This window comes from Vicugna pacos, chromosome 4 (assembly GCF_048564905.1).
Source record: "Vicugna pacos chromosome 4, VicPac4, whole genome shotgun sequence".
Classification (NCBI taxonomy): Eukaryota; Metazoa; Chordata; class Mammalia; order Artiodactyla; family Camelidae; genus Vicugna; species Vicugna pacos.
In genome coordinates, this window is record NC_132990.1 from 54,734,794 (window position 1) to 54,752,222 (window position 17,429).

The window sequence follows — 17,429 nt, forward strand, 5'->3', positions numbered from 1 at the left end:
TTTGTGAGAAAACCAGCCTGTAGCTGGCTAGTCATCTGAACATTTTAAAATTTGTATTCTGTTAAAACTATATGAATCTTGTATTTTAATCTAATATATTGTCAGAAAGAGACTAGTAAAGTACAACTTTTTCTATTTGCTTATCTAAGGTTAATTTTTGTCCACTTTTCTGTTTTAGGGATCCAGAGAAGAACTGGAATAGAAATTGTGTGAAAGGACTTGTAGCTTCACTGATAAGTGTGAAAGATACTTCTGCAACCACAGCTTTAGAATTGGTGGCTGGGGACCGACTCTACAATGTCGTAGTAGACACAGAGGTAAATTGACTTTAATTAAAGAAGACCTATAGTTGTTGTTTAGCTTGAAAAATTGTGTACTCCTAGAAGAACTGGGTACTTTCTTGATGTTTTAAGCTTCTCCTAAGGTTGCTTATACCTTTACAGTGTAAAACTATAGTGTGAATGACTTCTTTTATTATGTTATTGATTATATTTGATTAACTGTATTCCAGAAGAAGTCTTAACGCTAACTCAAGAGCCTAGAATGCATATTATCAGTCTCCGAGTTTTGATTATTCAGAATAGTAGGCACTCAACATTTATTTGATTATGGATTCCTAAACTTGTAGTCTTTCCATTTGAATGTTTTCTGTTATTAATATTTTGTTTTCTTATTTCTAATGCACAATGTCTTAGGTTACTGGAAAAAAGCTACTAGAAAAGGGGGAATTGAAGCGTCGATACACTATCATTCCACTCAATAAAATTTCAGCCAGATGTATTGCTCCAGAAACTCTGAGGGTTGCTCAGAATCTTGTAAGTCTTCCTTATGTATTTTGTCTGCATCTTACTTTTTTTAAAATTACAAGACATTAACGCTGTCCTTTGAAGTAAACTAGGATTCCAATCATATGTCAAACCACAAAATTTTATTATGTTACCATGCCTTAAAAAGTTAAGATACCAAAAAAAATAAAGTTGGCTTTTGTGAAATTAGATAGGAAGAGAATAGAATTGTTGGAAGACTAAAATTCTCTATGATATTTTAAAGGTGTAGTATTAGAACATCTTTAAACCTAAAGTCAAGTCACATGACTATCAGGGGTAGTAAATATTAAATTTCTGATTTCTCCATAGTTAGAATTACAGAGCTGATAAATACCAGAGTTCTTCAGGTTTTTTTCATGACAGGCACACTTAAACTGCCCACTGCGACGGCTGTTGCGGAAGGTATCAATCAGTCTTGCAAAGATGCTTCTCTGTTGGGGTTCTTCTAGACTGCATTCCAACCTATGAACTACAAAGCAGGTAGCCAGGATACCCAGTCAGCTGCTGAGGTGGATCTAAAGTGATGTGGTTAGTAGTAAACAAACCAGTGTAAGGAAATACTTTTAAAAGGCTATTATGATTGTATAATATTTGGTAAAAACTTGAAGTCAGTCATAATACAAAGATACCAGTTATTGAGCAGGCATTCTGAGTATATGAGTTGAAAAGACAGTCTATGAAATGTAGAAATGCATGTATAATTAATGTATTACATGGATATTCAGTATATTTGTTGAAATTGAGGAGCCTTCAATGGAAATTGTTTCAAAATACAGTAGTATAGATATGTATACTATCAGGAGAAAGAAGATGAATACAGAGTAATTGAAAGTGGTATTTTTGGCCAGTACTTCCTTTACTTTGAAAACTCATCCTAGAGTCTACAAAGCTTTGAAAGTTATTTCAACCTTAGGTCAAGTCCCAGTGTTAGAAGTAAATTGAATTGGGCTATAAGTAACAACAAAAATACTTCCACCAAGATCCCTCAGCCAGACCCATTTAATGGTAACAGCTATGTCAGAGGACACTGCTGAATGTAGGTTACATGGAGCTGCCTTCATTGTGCTTTCTCATGCTGTTAAGCTCTATAAAGGATGCCAAGTTGTTGTAAAAGTATGAGCAGAGATCGACATTATAAACAAAGGTTGAAAAAAGACGGTTGGGTCAAAATAAAGGACTGAGGGATTTTTTAAATTCTTTTTTTACTCTCTCAATTACGGTGTTTTTATTTCCGTAACTGGCAGGTGGCTGCCCCAGCATGCTTAATTTGAATGAAAAAGAATTAACTTTAGAAAAACCAAATTAATAATTGAAATAAAACATTTTATGTAATTGTGTTGATCCAGCAGTTGCTGTACTTTAATTAAGACAGGGTGTTCAAATAGGCCATTTTGGATTTAGAAATTTGGTAGTAGCTTCTGCTTGATTGAAACTCTCATTATGACTGGTACTCTAGCTAAACATTTTTCAATGTTTAAACTTGAGATTTTTTTTTTCTAAAACTATTACATTTTCCATAGTACTTTAGAAAGTTCAAAAGCTGGGCATGTATTTTTTAAGTTTCTATTATAGCAGTTCTTACTGTTTTATAAAATAATATTTGAAAGGAAAGGAGTATTATGTATAATGAAATCTGTTTTCCCACAGGTTGGCCCTAATAATGTTCATGTGGCTCTTTCCCTGGTTGAATACAAACCAGAACTTCAGAAAGCAATGGAATTTGTCTTTGGAACGACATTAGTTTGTGACAATATGGATAATGCAAAAAAAGTAGCTTTTGATAAAAGGATAATGACTAGAACTGTAACTCTAGGAGGTGAAGTATTTGATCCTCATGGCACATTGAGTGGAGGTAGGTTTTATATTATTTTGTTCTTATGATATTGTGTGTTAAATAAAATGGGGTTTTTTTTTTTAAACAGAAAATACTGGGATTGGAGTGTCTTAATCTAGTATTTTATTCCTAACCTCAGGATTGAGTTTTGTTTTGAATACCTACTATTTGACAAATACTTAATATTAATTGAGAAATTATACAGTGTTATAGCCCTCAAGGATCTCATAGTCTAATAATCAGTACTATAGCTTTTTTATTCATCTTAAGTAAATCTTTTCCTGTTTATTTTCTCTTTTTTTCCCTATCAAGATACTCTAGTCACTGGAAAATGAAGTCTTTTTATTCAGTACATTTGTAGTTTCACTACCCACTTCTCCTTCAGGAAACATGTTGACTTCTAATTTGTGTATGTGCCTCTGCTCCTGTCAAAAGTAAAATACAAAATTAAATCTACCCTTGAGATGGTGCCTTAAGAAATTCTTTAGATAATGATCGTATTCTTCTTGTTTTGATATTTGCTACACTGAGGTTTCAGATCTGTGTCAAGTGACTGTAATAAATAACAAACACTGAATAGTACTTACTGTGTACTGGGCAGTGGTGTAAGACTGTACTGTCCAATACAGTAGCTACAAGCCACATGTGGCTCTTTACATTTAATTAAGATAAAGTTAAATAAAACTAAAAATAATTTCCTTAACTGCACTGGTCATATTTCAAGGGCTCAGTAACCGCAAATGGTTAATGGGTAATTGGACAATGCAGATATAGAACATTTCTATCGCTGTATAAAGCCCTATTCTAAGGGCTTTGAATAATTAACTTATTTAATCCTATAGCAACTATGAGGTAGACATTACTATCATCTCCAGTATACAGTTGTATAGACTGAGGTACAGAATGGGTAAGTAATTTGCTGGTAAGTGGCAAAGCTCAGAATTTGAACTCAGATAGTCTGATTTCAGAGTATGTGCTTTTAACCAAACCACAAGATTTGGATGCCTCCTGAGATTATCAAGTGTCTTAATTTCTTCCTAGGCCAAGGAAACAGTAGCTAATATAATGAATTCCATGATCAAGTATCAAATTCCCCAGTATACCATACTAAGTGTATAGTATAATATGACTAGTATCTGCAGTTGGAAGATACAGAGCACAAATATTTTTTAAATATCTAAAATAGAAGAAACCTTTTAGGTTCCATTAATTTGGACATTCTTGAAATTCCTGTTTAAGAGATGGCAAATATGTAACCCCGTATCATATAAACAGAGTGTTCATAATAGCATTGCTGATTGACCTTCACATACTCCCATGAAGCCTAGCGTTTTCTTGCCAACATAACACCTCAGCCTGTTAACACCTACTGCCAGACATAGTACATGTACGGTGAAACCAGTTTACTCCGCTAGATCAAGAGTTTAGACCATGTTATGATGTGGTAACATAACAGCTCCCAACTCCCAGTGGCTTATAAGTTTATTCCATAATTATGTTACATTAACTGTAGGTCACTTGTCTGTTTCATGTTATTCTCATTATGGGACCCAGACAGACTGAGAAATAAGTCCTTTTTTTGAACATACTTTTCTTATGGGAAAGGGAAAACATTTGGTGAATTATGTGCAGCCTCTTAAAGTTTACTTTCAGAAGAGGCACATTCCCCATTTCATTGGCCAAACGAAATCACATGGCTAAGCCTGATATTAGCAGGGAGGAAAATGGGCCTGGTAGGGATGGGCCCAGTAGGCAGAGGCAGTGATTGTTTTGAAAACATAACCCACTGCATCTACTTAGAAGTATCTGTTATCAAGTATGTGTATCCTCAGATTCATATGATGAAATGAGTTCTGTAGCTTCACGAGTCTTTTCAAGTATAATTCTCTTAGAAAACTTTATTGTTCACTAAATATGTGGTAACTTAATGTTCCATTTGCCTCTGTCAGGTGCTCGATCCCAGGCATCTTCTATTTTAACCAAGTTTCAAGAACTCAAAGATGTTCAAGATGAGCTGAGAATCAAGGAGAATGAGCTACAGGCTCTAGAAGAGGAGTTAGCAGGTCTTAAAAACACTGCTGAAAAGTAAGACTGGTTGGATGAAGCTGTATTTAAAAAATTTTTTGATCAACGATTTGCATGGTAGAAAAAAAGAGTTTTGTTTGAAGAAATATTTATGGCTTTTTTCATAATGTCCTTGATTTTATTTGAATCAGTTGTGAGTTGCTAACTTGTTTATCAGGTTTTTTTTAAATAAAAATAATGTGTTTAAGAAATTAGGGAAAGCTAATTAAAAAGAAGAAAGAGAAATCAGCCGAATATTCCCCTTTTTCTGCTGAGATAGACCCTGTTAACATTCTGCTGGGATTAGTGGGTAGACCCATAGATACTCTGAAGGTTGACACCAGAGGATAATTGAGTCTTTGATTTGAAATGATGTAACATATTATAGCATGGATCGGGTATCTACACCAAGTTTTGCAGCATTGTGGCTGTCCTGTAGATGTTGAACATCATTAGGTTGCCTGTGGAGGAGTTAAACAAGTACATGTCAAAAATCACTACTAAAATTAGTGTTTATTTAGTGTTTTTGTGTGGGTGTGGATATAGGTATGTATGTGTTCTTTTAAACATTACTTCTGTTTGTGTATGACACAAAATTTGTGTAGCTTTTTTTTTTAATTGGGATCATTCTATTTAATGTAACCTGTTTTTTGGGTTTTTTTTTTTTTTGTCATTTAACATTATTCACTATTGAGTGCCTCCTTTGTGCCAAGTTCCCTTCTAGGAGCTGGGAATACAGACAGCAGTGAACCAGACAGATAAATCTCTTCCATCATCTTGTTTTCATATGTGTATTTGGGGAAACAGACAATATAAAAAGTTAATTTGGTAAAACATGTTAGATAATGCTAAGTTCTAAACTAAAATAGGAAAGGAGATAGGAAGTCTCCAGGGAAAGAGGCTTTTAAATTTTAGTTGGGGTGGGCGGGAAGAGCCTCACAGAAGACGACTGTTGAATAAACTCCTGAATGAGAGAACTCATCACATGGTTATCCAGAAGAGTCCTTACTTGCTTTAAAAGCTTCAGGAGTATAAATGCCACAAACTTACAAAGTACATCATTTGAGAGTTTAATTGTAATTTTTTCTAGTCCCTCAAGATGGCAAATGGGAACTGAGATTAAATCAAAATCAAACACTTTGTTCAGAATTCACAATTTTGAGTAAAGGTTTTAAAAAACAAATCAAAAACTTTGAAATAATTTTTTTGAGGGTAAGTTTTTGGCATTCATCTTCTAAAATTATGAAAGCTTAGAATGGTACCAAGACTTTTATGGGACACAGTATATATATGGAAAAGATAGTTACAATCGGTCAAACTGTTCATTCCAAGATAAAAATTACATTAAAATGCCCACTTTTAAACATTATATGCATGGTAAGCCTGCCTTTTACCTTCGTTAACATAAGTTAACCATAAAGTAAATGAACTTTTCCTGTGAGAAAGATGCAGAAGGATTTGTCTGATATGTGGAAGCTCTGTCAAGGCAGTGAGTTTGGAGTCCTACTTGGCTTGGAACTGTTAATTTGTGGAGCCGTACTGGATTATTTATTCTGCAGAATTGTCCCGTAAACTAATTGGTACTGAGGTTGAGGAAAAGGAAATAGATCTTGAAAAATGAGAGTGAAAGGGTCAACTAAAGCCATTCTTTAATACACCACATCAGGAAAATAGCTTATATCTTTTTTCAGATTTCTATACTCTACATTTTTAAATGAATAGGAAAATAGAGACTAAGTTAAAATTATGTTTTTAGTTACTGTCAAGCAGTCTCAGACAAGAATACTTAAGGGAGTGTTTATGTTTTACAAGTTGCTTCCTTTTTCCTCAAACATGAATTTCTAGTAACAAGCATCCTTATGAATTTACTGTAATTTAAAATTTCACTGAAGCTGAATTAGCAAAATACCTTCCAAAGAAACAACTTCAAGAGGCCAGGACTTGGGGGGAATTACAGGATTTGCAAGCAAAGTGCACTGCAAATGTTTAAGTTCGGTATTGTTCCATTTTAAACTATCGGTCTCTTTACAAAGTGTGGGGAACATTATTTTTTTTTAACATTTGGAAATGGGGATTAATAACCAAATTTTTGAAATTGTATATAATTGTTATGTATTGTTTATTTTTGTGGTGGGTAGCTGTTGTGGAGTTTCTCTTTTTGACAAGGATCAGCAGAAGGGATTATTTTTAAGGAAACCTATTTATTCAAAGGCTATTAGTGTTTTTTAAAATTAATATTTCTGTGGATAGTTACTGTTGGTCTTAGTCATTTAGAATTGTTTACCTTCAGTGGCCAAATCAGACTTGAGTTTAATTGATCCCTCAGAAATGTGAGAGTCATTAAGAGAGTCTTGTAACCAGTAGCATTTTACATTGTTTATATCTGAGTTTGTTTCAGGGAAGAGCCTGTTTAAGTGTGTGTCAACCATCAGAAAAACTGTTGTCATTTATTATAAACTCTTTTTTTCTCAGGTATCGCCAACTGAAACAGCAGTGGGAGATGAAAACTGAGGAGGCAGATTTATTACAAACCAAGCTTCAGCAAAGCTCATATCACAAGCAACAAGAAGAATTAGATGCGCTTAAAAAGATCATTGGTAAGAAAAATGTTCTATGCTAATCTGTTTCTACTGATATCCTTACTTCATGTATTTAGAAGAGCTCATGTTTATTATATATTTATTTGAATTAATTACTTTAAATACTTTTATTAATAATAATATGTAATAATTTTCTATCTGTGTGCCCCTTTTTGTTGGATTGCTCATGATTTATTTCTGTTATTCTCATATATAGCGTTCTGATTTTTATAGGTTATCTGCATTTCAGATACCTTTTTACTTATATGCTTGTCTTTTAGCTTTATGTTCATAGTATTTTTGCTATACAGAAATTTTTAATGTATAATTCAACTTATAGCTATCTCTATCCCTAATTTTAAGAACCTGTCTTATACCTTTAATCGGAATTTAAGTGTATATGGTAGTTTGAAATTTGTCTTGTTACTTAGGACAGTGTCCACACACCTACTCCCCCCACTAAATTTTCATTCATTTTTTTCTCTTATAAAATTAAAAATTCACCCATTTCATTTACCTCTCCCACCCTCTGCCTCCCACAAGCACAAATCTTTTCTTTGTATCTGTGAGCTAGGATATTTAAGATTCCATATATAAATGAGATCATATGGTATTTGTCTTTCTCTGTCTGACTTAAGTTCACTTAGCATAATGACCTCAAGATCCATCCATGTTGTTGCAAATGGTAGGATTTCCTTCCTTTATTTGGCTGAATAATAGTTCCGTTGTATGTATATACCACAGTTTCTCTCTCCATTTACCCATTAGTGGACACAGGTTGTTTCTATGTCTTGGCTGTTGTAAATAATGCTGCAGTGAACTTGGAAGTCCAGATATCTTTTAAATTAGTGTCTTTGGTTTTTTCAGATAAATATTCAGAAGGAGAATGCTCCATACTGTTTTTTGTAGTGCCTGCACCAATTTACAATCCAACCAACAGTGCGCAAGTGTGCCCTTTCTCCACATTCTTACTAACACTTGTTATTTCTTGTCTTTAATAATAGTCATTCTAACAGGCAGTGATATCTCACTGTAGTTTTGATATGCATTAGTGTTGAGCATCTTTTCATGTACCTGTTGGCTATGTCTTCTGTGGAAATTGTTCAGGTCCTCTGCCTATTGTTTGATTGGATTGCTTTTTTTTTTTAATTGAGTTGTATGAGTTCCTTATAAACTTTAGATATTAACCCCTTCCTTATCAGATATATGATGTACAAATATGTTTTCCCATTCAGTAGGTTGCCTTTTCGTTTTGTTGATGGTTTCCTTTGCTGTGCAGAAGCTCTTTAGTTTGATATAGTCCCACTTGTTCATTTTTGCTTTTGGTGACAAATCCAAAATATCAAAACCAATGTCAGGTAGAGTACCACCTGTGTTCTTATAGGAGTTTCATGGTTGCAGGTCTTACATTTAAGTCTTTAATCCATTTTTAGTTAATTTTTGTGTATGATATTATATAATGGTCCAGTTTCATTCTTTTGCATTTGGCTGTTCAGTTTACCCACTCCATTTATTAAAGAAACTGTCTTTTCCCCATCGTATGTTCTTGACTCCTCTGTCATAAATTAATTGACCATGTATGCATGAGTTTATTTCTGGGTTCTCAATAGTTCCATTGATCTGTGTCTGTTTTTATTTAAAAAAAAAAACCATACTGTTTTGATTACTCTAGCTTTGTAATATAGTTCAAAATCAGGGAGTATGTTACCTCCAGCTTTGTTCTTTTTCAAGATTGCTTTGGCTGTTCAGGGTCTATTGTGGTTATATACAAATTGTAGGATTGTTCTGTTTCTGTAGAAGTGCCATTGGAATTTTGATAAGAATTGAATTGTATCTATAGACTGCTTTTGGATAGTATTGACATTTTAACAATATTCTTCCAACCCATGAGCATGGAATATCTTTCCATTTATTTCTGTCTTCAATTTCTTTAATCGGTGTGTTACAGTTTTCACTGTACAGGTCTTTCACCTCCTTGGTTACATTTATTCCTAGATACTTTATTCTTTTTTGATACTAAATGGGATTGTTAGTGTATAGAAACACTACAGATTTTTGTGTGTACTGATTTTGTATCCTGTGACTGCTGAATTTGCTTATTATTTCTAACACTTTTTTGATGTAGTCCTTAGGGTTTTCTGTATATAATGTCATCTGCAAAAAGCGACAGTTTTACTTCTTTTCCAATTTGGATGCCTTTTATTCATTTTTCTTACCTAATGACTATAGGACTTCCAGTACTATGTTGAATACAAGTGGTGAGAGTGGGCATCCTTGTCTTCTTCCTGATTTTAGAGGAAGAACTGGGCTTTTCAGTTGATTATGATGTCAGCTGTGAGCTCGTCATGTGTAACCGTTATTAAGTTGAGGTATGTTCTCTCTTTGCCCACTTTATTGTGAGGTTTTTAATCATAAGTAGATGTTAAATTTTCTCAAATACTTTTTCTGCTATTAGATATCCATGATTTTTTCTTTCATTTGTTACTGTTGTATATACCACGTTGACTGATTTGCCAATGTTGAACCATCCTTGTATCTCTGGAATAAATCTCACTTGGTCATGGTGTGTGATCCTTTTAATGTATTATTGAATTCAGTTCGCTAATATTTTGTTGAGTTTTGCATTTATGTTCATCAGGGATAATAGCCTGTAATGTTTTCTTGTGGTGTTCTCTGGTTTTGGCATCAGGGTGATGCTGACCTCACAAAAAAAGTGTGGAAGAGTTTCCTTCCTGTCTACTATTTGGAGGACTTTGAGAAGGAAGGATTGGTATTAATTCTTTGAATGTTATAATTCACCAGTAAAGCCATCTAGTCCATGACTTCGTTGGGAATTTTTTGATTATGCATTAAATCTCCTTACTAGTAATCTATCTTTTCACATTTTCTGCTTCCTCCTGATTCAGTCTTGATAGGTTGTATCTTTCTGAGAATGTATTTATTCTAGGTTGTGTGATTTGTTGGTGTAAAATTGTTCATGCTAAACTTCCGTGCTTCTTTGTATTTCTGTGGTATCAGTTGTAACATCTCTCATTTCTGACTTTGAGTCTCTCTTTTCCTTCGGTCTAGCTAAGTGTCAGTTTTATAAAGAACCAGCTCTTAGTTTATTGATTTTTTTTTTGTATTTGTTTTTAGTTATTTCCATTCAGATTTTTTTATTTTCTTCCTTCTACTAACTTTGGGCTTTTTCTTTTTCTAGTTCCTTAAGGTATAAAGTTAGGTTGTGTATTTGAGATTTTTATTTCTTGAGGTAGGCATTTACTCTTATGAGCTTCACTTTTAGAACTGATTTTGCTGCATCTAAGGTAAGTTTTGGTATGTTGTATTTTCTGTTTCCTTTATGTCAAGGTGTATTTTTATTTCTCTTGATTCTTGCAATGGTACTCTACAATGAAAGGTAGTGTAGGAAATTGTGTAGTCATGGCTTTCAGGGTAATATTTGTATGTAGGTCCTGACACTTAAAAGTGTATGTCAGTTGTGACCATAATATACTCATATCTTACTTTTTTATTTTTTTAATTTATAAATTTAAAGGTAATGTTTGTTATAACTTCATCCTAGAAGTTATGTAGTTAATGTAAGTTTTCTTGTAACTAAAATAAAAAAACACCATAGTTATATTCTCAGTTCTGGTTTTTGAAAGCATATAAATATTAAAAAGATCACAGATTATCTTTTTACATAAGTTGTTTCAAAACTTTGTTTAAAGTAAATTAAGTTGTAAGTAAAGTTTATGTTACTTAATTTCAAGTGATTGGAAATAATTTCTTTACAGATTTTTAGATAATTCAGCTATGGCTCTTAGGCATGATCTATGTTTCAGCATACCATTTCTAGAATAAGGTTAAAACAGTTAACTTTTTTTAAACTCTTGCCTCTAACTTTCCATACCTTTTCTTCTGTTAAAAGTTGAATTTGTTAGCCATTATCTGTAACTGTTAATAGTTGGAAGACCTCATTTAGGCATATTTGCCTACTTTATGATGCAGAGGAAAGTGAGGAGACCTTAAAAAACACCAAAGAAATTCAAAAAAAAGCAGAGGAAAAATATGAAGTATTGGAGAATAAAATGAAAAATGCAGAAGCTGAAAGAGAGAGAGAACTGAAGGATGCTCAGAAAAAACTAGATTGCGCCAAAACTAAAGCAGATGCTTCTAGTAAGAAAATGAAAGAAAAACAACAGGTAATTTTTTTTTAAATGGAACTTATCTTTTAACATTAACGTAGAATGAAGGTAGCAGAACAAACACCATTGGTTGGCCTTGGCTTTATTCATCAGAATTCATTCACTCATTTATTGTATATGTATTTTTATTGAAATGTAGTCACTTTACAATGTTGTGTCAATTTCTAATGTACAGCATCAAAATTTATCACCAAATCCAAAAGTGAGATGTGCTTCTTTAGGAGATAAATTATGAATTGTTATGAGTCAAATTAAAATATGTTCTAATCTAAAACCCTGTAATTGAGCATCATATAATTTTGAGTAAGGGTTGTATAGGTTTGCAAATTTTGGAGAAGGAGCAAAGCTGCCTTTTGGTAAACGCTTCATTCAAGAGTGGACCAAAGCTCCTATCATGTGACACCTGTGGCTTAACCAGAGATTCACTTTTGACATTTCTGTTTGCTGATCATCTGTGTGAATGTACGCTGTGAGAGAATGATGTGAGACAAAGCATGTTATATTTATAAATTGCTGTTTGATTGTGGACTGGTGATGTCTGATCTTTTGGATAGTGCAAAGGCTGGAATTTAAACCTGTGTTTTTCTGTCTACAAATGCTGTGTGCTCAATCTATTCTGTAAAATTTCATTTAAATCTTTTGTAGTTTTTTTTTAACCCACCTTATGATTCTGTCATTAAATAACTGCACAAAGTATTTTCTAAAAAACTAAAGGCTATAGAGGAAAGAAGAAAATTGAGAAGCTAATGTTTTTGTTACTGAATAATTCTAAACAGGCTTTACCTCTGTTAATTTATCTATTATGTAGAATTCCATATTGTTTTTCCCTGTAGGAATAGAAGGATAAAGGACATAGTTTATACAAAGTTCTTTGAACCCATAAAACTGTATGTACATTTGTCATCATTTTTTTAATATATTAAAATTAATTCCCTTTCCCCTTCAGAAATAGCTTACATATTTTTGGTAGCTGAATAAGCTGTAGGTCTTACTTGCTTGAGAATCTTACTGATTTTGTTGATATGTATATTTTTGTTTTTTAGTAGTTAACAAATGGTTGAATGCCCAGATGCTGTATTTCTTGTAGGAAGTTGAAGCTATCACCCTGGAATTGGAAGAGCTCAAGAGAGAGCATGCATCCTGTGAGCAACAGCTTGAAGCTGTAAATGAAGCTATCAAATCCTATGAAGGTCAGATTGCAGTAATGGCAGCAGAGGTGGCTAAAAATAAGGTAAGATTTACTTACCATATTGGAAAAATTACAAATGTTAATCTCCTGAAGGTGTTTGACTTTAGAGGTCTCCATCTCTTCCCTCTTGTCACAATGGGAGGCAAAATGATGATTACCAACCCAGAAAGAGTTCTGAAATAATATTACTAATTGTTTTAGTCCAGTTCTACTCAGAAGTCAAAAACTGCACAGTAATTTGACTAAAGTTTAAATAAAAAGTGATTAGCTATACAGGAGTTTAGAATGATGCAGGATTGCTAAGAAGTAAAGAAAACTCTAAAGAATGTAAGAACAGCATATAGACGGAACGGTCATTACCTGTAGGGCCGAGGGAGAGGCATCCATGGAAGGAACAGGTCTGGAAAGGATCCCATTCTACCTGCAGGGCTTGGAACAGACCTAGTTATGTCTTTGTGTAACTGTGGCCCACTGGTGGTGGAGTTGGTGGAGTGCTGAGGAAGCCACACGTAGGAGAGTGCTGCATGGGGGCACTTGCTGGAAAATAGCTGAGATGCCAGGGGGAACTGGCCACGGGGAGATGCCCAGCCTGCAAAAAATGCTGCGAAGTCCCCGCTGCTGGGAAAGCCGTGTAAGCTACTAGTCCCTGTATATGATAAGCTTGCCTTTAATAAAGGCACATCAGAACCGAGAAATAAAGCCCCTTCCTTTTAGTGTCCCTGCAGCAGCCTTTAGTGATGCATCTGGCGAGGGAGAACTGTTCCCAGCTCAGAAGCAGGCGGTAAAGGGTGCACTTGGGGCTGAGGGGCTTGGCTTTTACATGTTATGAAGACATTCTGTCACCTGCAAATTAATGTTGTGATATGTCTTTATTAGATCTTGACTTTTTTTATGATTTTGACCTTGAATTCTGTTTTGTTTCATATTATTTCTACTCCTTTCTTTTTTTAAATTGAGGTGTAATTGACATAATGTTAGTTTCAGGTGTACAATGTAATGATTCAGTATTTGTATATATTGGGAAATGATCACAGTAAGTCTACTTAACATTGTCACCATACATAGTTACAAAATTTTTTTTCTTGTGATGAGGACTTTTTAAAAGTTGTACTCTCAGCAACTTTCGGATATGCAGTAGTGTTATTAACTGTTGTCACCATGCTGTACAAAGTGTAACTACTTTTGTTTTTTGATACAACTTTGATTTTTTAAGTTTTCTGTTATGTTTCTGTGTAGTGTTTTTGTAAGTAGTGTATCATTGATCTTCATGTTCACTAAAATGTAAATAGCTTTAACAGGGGGTGTTCCGTCCTGCACGGTACCTGCACGGTAGTAAAGTGTGCTTTGGCCTTTTGTCATCTGTTTCTTCATTTCCCTTTTTTCCCTGGAGATGGTGGTTTTAGTTTTAATTGTTGTAGCCTGCAGTATTTTAGAAGGTAGTTCTTTCCTCTTGATTCTGTTTGTGGTTACCTTCACGTTTTTTGTTTTTAACACATTATTTATCAAATCAATAGCAGAATAACAACTTATCTTCAAAGTGCTTCTCGGCTTTGTGTCACTGATATATTTTCTAAGGTTTCTTTTCTGCCTTCAAAGTAAATTTTAGTTTTTTAAAATATTTTGTTTCCTCCCGATTTTTTTTAATCTCATTATTTTTCATCTTGTTCCTCTGTTTTCTACTATCTTTCATAGACATCATGTTGTGGAATTTTTAAAAATTAGATGTTTATGTCTAAAGAGAAATATGGAAGTAAGATAAGCCACTCCTTCCTTGGTCTAAATGTAGAAATAAGTATATGTTTTGATTTTATCTTTAAAGAGCATATCTATTTCCCCTTGTGGAAAACTATAAAATGGACCACTTAGTTTTTAAAGGTTGTTAGTTCAGGCTCTACATTCTAAATTGTTCCCCCTTGCTGATACAAGAGTACCAAAGGACACTCTCAGGGAGCTACGAAGAGAAATTGCCTGCTAAATTAGGTTCAGACAAAACTGAAATTTGACTTTTGCTCAATCTTAAGTGATGGATTTCCTTTTTTTACAAAACCCCTACCATTGTGAAAAATTAAAACAGTCACACCTGCAATGCAGTCTTCAACCTCCAGGCATGAGAGGAATCTTCATAAACACATTTTGTCACGGGTTCTTGTTTTGGGTTTTGTATGTGAATGTTGTGGTTTATCTTCCTTCTGCAAAAGATCTTTAGTGACACAAACATTACAAGGAAATAAAAGCACTTATAGCACATTCAGTAATTTAACTATATTATCAAATATTGTGTATTGCTCAAAATTATGTTTTCTAATAAGCATGCCTAAAAAATTCCTAAATTTATACTGGTCTTACACCAACAGAGAGCTCTTCTTCCTCAGAGTCTTTTAGCAGGCTGTTCTACTTCTTTGTTTTCCCCCTACCAAAATGAGTGGAGCTAGGTTTTTTGTTTTTTAGACTTTTGTGTGAGTTTGACTGTACCTGTATGAGGACGACTTTTAAGATCTAGCAACAAGGTTTAGGGAGCAGGGGAGAGGGGACAGTTGGTAAACTAAATCCTAGCTGTAATTATTACTTTGAAAGTTGAAATAACTTCAGCTTTGGAAAGTAGGGGATTGTAAAACGTTAGAGAAAGTGGTTTTTCTTTGTGCCACAGATACGTTTCTTCAAAAAAATTTCTTCTTCTTCCATATCTCTATTTTGACACATGTGCTAGAACCACTCTGGCCTTCCATTGCCACAGGTAAAGTCTTAACATCTCTAGGAGGGAAAGGAGCACATCCCAGCCCACCCTACTGCCACCCCTGTTCTTTGCCCCTCCTGATAAACGCCATTTGGGAGTCTGTTAGACTGTCTTCTTGTTAACTACCCTAAAATGCCACTTTTCTGAGACCTCAATCTGAGGTCAGATTTCAGTAGTGCCCCCTCCACAGCTGACCCCAGGTACACTGCATCTTGCAGAAACTTTGCTTCCAGCATGAACACTGCATCCCATTTCTTTTTTTTTCTAGGAGTATTACAAGTTTCCTCTTATGTGTAAATTCACTAGTCATTTTAATGGGGACATAAAATGTAGAGAGTTGGGTGACCACCTACCTGTAATCACATTGCCGTCTTTCCCAGCTGTTAGAAAACTAAAAATGACTCTCTCTTACACCTTGCTATGTATTGTCTTCTAATTACTTGTTTCAGGAGTCAGTAAACAAAGCTCAAGAAGAAGTGACCAAGCAAAAAGAAGTGATAACAGCCCAGGACAACATAGTTAAAACTAAATATGCAGAAGTGGCAAAGCATAAGGAGCAAAACAATGATTCTCAGCTTAAAATTAAGGAACTGGACCACAACATCAGCAAGCACAAACGGGAAGCTGAAGATGCTGCTGCCAAGGCGAGTTGTGGTGTTCATTTTTACCCTTACTCAAATTTTGGCCTGTGTTGTTGAAATACTCCAGTAAACTGCTACATGAAGAATTTCATATAAATGGCAGAACTACTGTGTAACATAATTTTGAGGCTTACAACTATGTTAACTGCCTCTTGCAATCACCAAATAGCAAAAATGTTTTGTTTTTAAATTTAATTTTAGGTGTTTATTCCCATCTCCAAGATGTTTTTACCAAATATTTAGTGGTCTCCCTTGGAAATGACTGGTTTTTATCCCTGAACGTGCATAGAACTAATTACTAATATATTAGTAGTAATACTATACATTCTTTTCCTTATTTCAGATTGAATTGAAAGAATTCACAGAGAAATAGACACAGGCAACTTCTAAAATAAGGACTTAACTGCTTTTAGGATGTCCTTCTGAAGATCAGTAGAGTCAGTTTTTGCAGCCTCATGTGAAATCTCTGATGTTTTGCTAAGCAGTTATCTTCCTGAGGTTATCCCACAGTGTTTTGGTCACTTACTCTTTGGTCTCAAAGTTTCTTCCTTCTTGTATCACAGTGCCTTAAGTACTTAAAGAGAATACGTGGTTTTGCAGAAATTCATTGCTTGGTTAAGAGGCTACATTTATCTGGTTTTAATAATTCACCAGTCATGTTTTCCTACTGCTGTATAACAGTTTAGTGCCTTTTAAGTCTTTTTTAGCATCATGAAAGTACAAGGAATTTAACTTCAAAAAGATCAGAACATACAAAACAGTTTCCCACCCTCTCAAAGAGCCCATGAGTACCTGTTCAGTTTCATTACTTGATTTAAAAAACAATTTTTTTATGGCCACATCATAATATCCTAATATTTTAGTATTGATTTCCTGTTAGCCTTGTAGCCTGGTATTAGTGGATTCACTGAACCGTTACCAATGCTAATATCACTGTTAATAGTTCTTTGATAATTGAAAATGCTAGATTGGTATTTACTAGCCTTTATTTACAGTTAAGGGAAGGGGACAGAAAGAGGAACTTGCAAGTGGAACTGCTGAAAAATCAAGGATTCTTTGAAATATATAGCTTATCAGGTATTTACTGCATACTGTGCCAGGCATGAAAGATGGAAGAATGAGTAACATGAACACAGAATGCCTGCATAGAGCTCACAGGTCAGCAGGGAAGAGAGACTAGAAGTGGTCATTTTACTTTGGAGTCTAGTGGTGAGACTGTACCCACATAATTAATAAAGATGATTGATACGGTTGGTTCTGACTGGTAGACTCTAATCCTTAAACAATTCTAATAGAAGAAAGTCTTCTTTCAGCACTATAATTAAAAATTTTTAATTGGTTATATTTTATAAAGTAGTATTTTGCTGTGCCTTG

At 34.2% G+C, this 17,429-nt stretch overlaps 1 protein-coding gene across 2 annotated transcripts in view; it reads left to right on the forward strand.

The window, feature by feature from the left end:
* Positions 1-17,429, forward strand: part of SMC2 (structural maintenance of chromosomes 2) — a 46,916-nt gene that overhangs the window by 17,303 nt on the left and 12,184 nt on the right. For both annotated transcript variants that reach the window (XM_015238949.3, XM_072959867.1), the window contains 8 exons: positions 179-317; positions 696-815; positions 2,475-2,679; positions 4,611-4,746; positions 7,198-7,322; positions 11,295-11,488; positions 12,579-12,722; positions 15,864-16,058. In XM_015238949.3, the coding sequence (XP_015094435.1) occupies positions 179-317; positions 696-815; positions 2,475-2,679; positions 4,611-4,746; positions 7,198-7,322; positions 11,295-11,488; positions 12,579-12,722; positions 15,864-16,058 (1,258 nt within the window). The remainder of the gene's footprint in view (positions 1-178; positions 318-695; positions 816-2,474; positions 2,680-4,610; positions 4,747-7,197; positions 7,323-11,294; positions 11,489-12,578; positions 12,723-15,863; positions 16,059-17,429) is intronic.